The sequence below is a fragment of the Pan troglodytes genome, chromosome 8 (assembly GCF_028858775.2).
Source record: "Pan troglodytes isolate AG18354 chromosome 8, NHGRI_mPanTro3-v2.0_pri, whole genome shotgun sequence".
Lineage (NCBI taxonomy): Eukaryota > Metazoa > Chordata > Mammalia > Primates > Hominidae > Pan > Pan troglodytes.
Window position 1 is genome coordinate 128497132 of NC_072406.2, and position 6000 is coordinate 128503131.

The following is a 6000-nucleotide window of genomic DNA, read 5'->3' on the forward strand; positions in this document are numbered from 1 at the left end:
CAGCCATATGAATAACTATATTAAATGAAAATGGTCTAAATATGCCAAGTAAAAGACAGATTATTACATTAGATAAAAGAGTAAGACACAAATATATGGTTTCCACAAGAAACTCACTTTAAATGTAAAGATGTAGATACGTTAAAAAGAAAAAAAGAATGGAAAGCAATATCCTGTACTAGCGGTCTGGAAGTTCTAGTTTCTTTATATCCTTATCAACACCTGGTACTGCCTATCTTTCATTTTAGTTATTCTGGTGAATGTTTAATGGTATTTCCTTATGCTTTTCTTTGTATTTCCCTGATTCAGAATGAAATTTAATACCATTTCCTATTTTTATTAGCCATTGGACATTTTATTTTGTGAATAGTCTGTAGTTTTGTAAATAGCCTGGGTGTAAGCTATTGCTTCCTGTCTCTGCTTTTACTTTATAATGGCTTTCCTTGTTAGGTGCTTCATGAATTTTTGCTGCAAACTCATTGTTCTCAATCTATGAGAGGGCGGTGGGTCTAAATTTGTTAAGGTTTCCTTTAGAGAATATTTTCTTTTTATTATTATTATTATACTTTAAGTTCTGGGGTACATGTGCAGAACATGCAGATTTGTTACATAGGTATACACATGCCATGGTGGTTTGCTGCACCCATCAACCCATCATCTACATTAGGTATTTCTCCTAATGCTATCCCTCCCCTAGCCCCCCACCCCCTGACAGGCCCCAGTATGTGATGTTCCCCTCCCTGTGTCCACGTGTTCTCATTGTTCAGTTCCCACTTATAAGTGAGAACATGCGGTGTTTGGTTTTCTGTTCCTGTATTAGTTTGCTGAAAATCATGGTTTCCAGCTTCATCCATGTCCCTGCAAAGAACATGAACTCATCCCATCTGACAAAGGTCTAATATGCAGAATCTACAAAGAACTTAAATTTACAAGAAAAAAACAAACAGCCCCATCAAAAAGTGGGCCAAGGATATGAACAGACACTTCTCAAAAGAAGACATTTATGCAGCCAACAGATATTTAAAAAGCTCATTATCACTGGTCATTAGAGAAATGCAAATCAAAACCACAATGAAACACCATCTCACACCAGTTAGAATGGTGATCATTAAAAAGTCAGGAAACAGATGCTGGAGAGGATGTGGAGAAATAGGAACACTTGTACACTGTTAGTGGGAGTGTAAATTAGTTCAACCATTGTGGAAGACAGTATGGCGATTCCTCAAGGATCTAGAACTAGAAATACCATTTGACTCAGCAATCCCATTACTGGGTATATACCCAAAGGATTATAAATCATTCTGCTCTAAAGACACATGCACACATATGTTTATTGTAGCACTGTTCACAATAGCAAAGACTTGGAACCATCCACAATGCCCATCAATGATGGGCATTTGGATAAAGAAAATGTGGCACATATACACCATGGAATACTATGCAGCCATAGAGAAGATTTTCTTTTGCATCTGCTGGCATCCAGGAAATGCCACTGATCTTACAACTCCTTCAGCTTCCCCTTGAGGGTCAGGGCTCAACAAAAGTTCAAATTGATCTACACTTCTCACTTTGTTGCTGGCCCAGGAGTTGCTTAGGTTTGGGAGAGCAATGTTGTTCCTCATATCTCCCCTCAGGGCAGCTTTAACCTCCTAGCTGCCCAATTCCAGGCTCTAGCCTTCTACCTCTTCAGCCACAGCTCCTAGCTTTTGTTTATGTTTTTCTTTTCAGAAAAAAAGTTAGTCATAATGCCAGAAATGGAAAACTTACTTTTACTATTTTCCACATTAAATACAGGTATAAAATAATTTTTAAAAAATTCCTCAAAGTCTGTGCTGATTTGGCAATAAATTTCCAGAGCACATTTATAATCATCAAACTTGTATGATATTAGTACAATTGTTGGCTCTTTGTTTAAGGTTACTGTTTCTATTGCCTATCTCACCTTGCTTTAAAGGGACCAGAATATACCACCCTGAAATTATACCACATTGTCATAAGGATTATCTTGGCAATTGATACTCGATAGATACAGGAAGAATTCTCTACCCTTTTAGGCTTTATCTGCTTAGAAGTAAGGCATGAGAAGGGTGACGCACTGATTCCAGGGAGAGAGGAGGTACTGTTATCACTGAAGACAGAGCCAATACCAAGATGAGTATGCATAAATAGATTTTAATGAAAATAGCCCTTATCTTCCATTACTACACCCATATACTTCCATGTAGTCTAGTTCCTTAAAGTCTCATAAAAAAGAAAAACCGAAAATACAAAAAAATTCAGTATGGGGTAGGGGGAGAGTGGAGGGATAGCATTAGGAGATATACCTAATGTTAAATGACGAGTTAATAGGTGCAGCACACCAACATGGCACATGTATACATATGTAACAAACCTGCACGTTGTGCACATGTACCCTAAAACTTAAAGTATAATAAAAAAAATCAGTATAAACATTTAATTGGATTTCTCTAGAATCATTTCAAAATTAATTTCTTACAGTCATAATTCAGAGGAGACTGCCTTATGTTGGTTCAAGGCCCCTTTGATTGGTTGCTATGAATCTCCTATTTTTTGGGAAACTGGCCCATTTTCAAGATAGATTACATGGCACCTAGCTCCAGAAACTCTATTTTGGTTTGATCATTTCAAATGACAGTCTCTCATAAACTTTAACAACTCCAAACCCCCTTTCCTTCATTAAGAGGGTAATAAACCTGAATGTAACCGCTTCAGTTCTAACCAACCTATTTTTTTGTGATTCCCAATGCATGTTAATAAAATGTATGTGCTTTTTCATGTTAAAAAATTCAAAATATTCAAAAACCTAAAGACTTAATTGGAGAAAAGAAACTTAATTGGGGAAAAGAAAGATGTTGCTTTCTCACTCCCAAATTAAGATATATTTTAATTATTTGTGTATATTATAAAGTTATAGTTTACTTTTAGATCAAGAAGAGAGCTCAAGGGTCATTTTTTTTCCTATACTTAAAAGTTTTCAGGTGAGGTTCAGAGAAGCTAAATGTTTTAACTAAGCTTATTCAGTTTGCTGGTGGCCAGGACTAAAACAGAGATGTTAAGACATAGTACTATATATTTTTTATCCACCAGTTCATGTTGCTCTTTTAGTTATGATAAAATTATTAAATGTCAGCTGGGCGTGGTGGCTAACACCTGTAATCCCAGCACTTTGGGAGGTTCAGGCAGGTGAATCACTTGATGTCAGGAGTTTAAGACCAGCCTAGCCAACATGGCAAAACCCCATCTCTACTAAAAACACAGAAATTAGCTGAGTGTGGTGGCAGCCGCCTGTAATCCCAGCTACTTGGGAGGCTGAGGCAGGAGAATCGCTTGAACCCAGGAAGCAGAGGTTGCAGTGAGCCGAGATCACACCACTGTACTCCAGCCTGGATGACAGAGCGAGACTCCATCTCACAAAACAACAACAACAAAAATATTAAATGTCTACTAGTCAGTCTACCTTCATTTCTTTATGAAAAGTTTTACCGCAAAATTTTATATAGTCTTTATGGAATTATAGATAATTAAAATATGCCAATTATTTAGTCTTAACTTGAAATTCTGATTATAGAAGCTACAAACTTGTCCCTCTCTGTGCAGTAATACAATTACAGTTTATTATTAAACTAACAGGTGAAATTTTCTTTTAAAATAGACTTAAAAAAGAATTAGAACTTTATAAGGAAGATGACATGGAAAGTGTTTATGAAGCTCTCCAAACAGAAATAGAATTTTTGGAGTTGGTAAGTTATCATTGATTGTTTAACTTTTGTTCAGCATTATTTTACCTACTGGTAAGGAATGGTTTTACTGGTGTACAAATCACTGAACTAGTGTTTAATCCCTCTGCAAAAAACAAAAAAGCAATAATGAAGATAACTAGGATCAGGATGTAAATCTATGAAGTGTTTTGAGTTCCTAGAGAGTTAGGTGCTACATGAAGCAAATTATATTCAAAGAGAATATGTATGATTTCAAAGTAAGTTTAAAAAAAGCAACTTTAGATCTGACCTCATAACATTTCCTTGACTGAAACTGTTATTAGAGGATTACTGCACTGAAGGAAATTTAACTATCATAATGCCTTAAAAGCTTTTTGTTTTTGATAGGCATAAATTATACTTTTATTATATTTGATCCTAAAACTTTCTTATTGCGTATTTGTATAATCTCAAAAACCTTGAATTCAATTGTTGGAAATGTATTTTCAGATTGTGTAGGAGCACTTTAAATTGCTTTAACCTCTTACTTTGGTTGTTTATAAAATGAACACAGTATTTGCCATACTGTATTTTAGTGAAAGACATGAATAGCTTTAAACTATCTTAAAATGTAGTTTTAATTTGATACATTGCATGTTGTTACATATTTTATGTAAACATTTTCTTGTTCAAAAAATGTTTCAATAAGTTACCTTTGAATTTATGTTTTTTTATAAAAAATATAATTAAGAAATGCCCAGAATTTATTGTCATTAAATTTAGGTACATTTTATGTAATTATTTTATTAAGAATTTACTTTTCCTCATGAGTAATTACTATGTTTTCTTTTCAGACATTGGCACAGAAAGATCTTCAGGAAAGCAAATAACTTACAGAGAATTGATCAGCCGTCTGAGATTTGATCAGAATATCTGAGAATCAAATCTTTGTGATAGATATATGAATGGTACCCGTTACAACGGATCCTTGTGGGAAATATGGGGTTTAAAATATTCAAATTGGTATTATCTAGAAATGATGTGTTAGCCCTTTAAGATAATTTTCGTCTTGTTACTCAAACTTTAAGAGTTCTTCTGTGGTTTGATTTTGTTTCTAAAAGAAGGAAAAGGAGAAGAAGTAGATACCGTGTTCCCGGGCTTCTTATATGCCCCTGAACCTCAAGCTGTCCTATTCTTTCTAATCTATATAATATGGTTTGGATCTGTGTCCATGCCCAAATCTCATGTTGAATTGTGATCCCCACTGTTGGAGGTGGGTCCTGATAGGAGGTGATTGGGTCATGGGGGTGGGTTTCTCATGAATAGCTTAGCACCATTCTTCTTGGTACTGTCCTTGAGTTCTCCTGAGAGCTAGTTGTTTGCTAGTGTATAGCACTTCTCCACTTTGCTCCTGCTGCCACCGTATGAGATGTCTCACTCCCCCTTTGCCTTCAGTCATGATTGGAAACTTCCTGAGGCCTCCCTAGAAGCAGAAGTCACTATGCTTCCTGTACAGCCTGCAGAACTGTGGGACAATTAAACTTGTGTTCTTTATAAATTACCCAGTCTCAGGTATTTCTTCATAGCAATGCGAGCATGGACTGATACTCTATACTTTTCATTTTTTGTTGTAGTTTACCTTGGGTCCAATGAAACACACATAGGAAGAAACATTCAGTTTATTGGCCCAGTTGTGTTGGTGCCACTTCCACTAACAAAGGTGCTTGCTTTCATTTTAATTATTCTCTAATCATAAAATGTCTGTTGACAGAGTTCCTCTGAGGACCTTCATCTGTAAAAGTTTTCCTACTTTTCACTGTGTTTCCATGAAGTCTGGGGCACCTGAAGCCATTTTCTGGTTAATGCCAGTGTTGGTTATAATGAAACAAATTATCCACGGGGATGTGAATCCCCAGTGGATTATGAGGTACATAATCTCCTTAACAGCCATCAGGATTCATTTTCTCTGGTGACCTGAAACACTGCAACTGAAAACAGTGTAGTTAGGATCGGATCATACTTAGTATTGCTACCAAATTTCCAACATCACTTATCTTTCTGCCGTTACCATTTCTGACTAGACAGAAAGTCTATTGTCTAAAAGTGTGTTGACTGATGTAAGAATAGCTACTCCTGAAGTCATTATATGAAAAAGATACTTGCACATGAATGTTTATAGCAGCACAATTCGCAGTTGCAAAAATGTGGAACCAGCCCAAATGCCCATCAGTCAACAAGTGGATAAAGAAACTATGAAATATATATATGATGGAATACTACT

The 6000-nt window shown here is 35.8% G+C and overlaps 1 protein-coding gene across 2 annotated transcripts in view; it reads left to right on the plus strand.

Annotated features, from left to right (window-relative positions):
- CCDC172 (coiled-coil domain containing 172) overlaps positions 1-5280 on the plus strand; it is a 55662-nt gene extending 50382 nt beyond the window's left edge. For both annotated transcript variants that reach the window (XM_016919439.3, XM_016919440.3), the window contains exons 8-9: positions 3674-3761; positions 4574-5280. In XM_016919439.3, the coding sequence (XP_016774928.1) occupies positions 3674-3761; positions 4574-4609 (124 nt within the window). In that variant the 3' untranslated portion in view covers positions 4610-5280. The remainder of the gene's footprint in view (positions 1-3673; positions 3762-4573) is intronic.
- Positions 5281-6000: the final 720 nt, after the last annotated feature.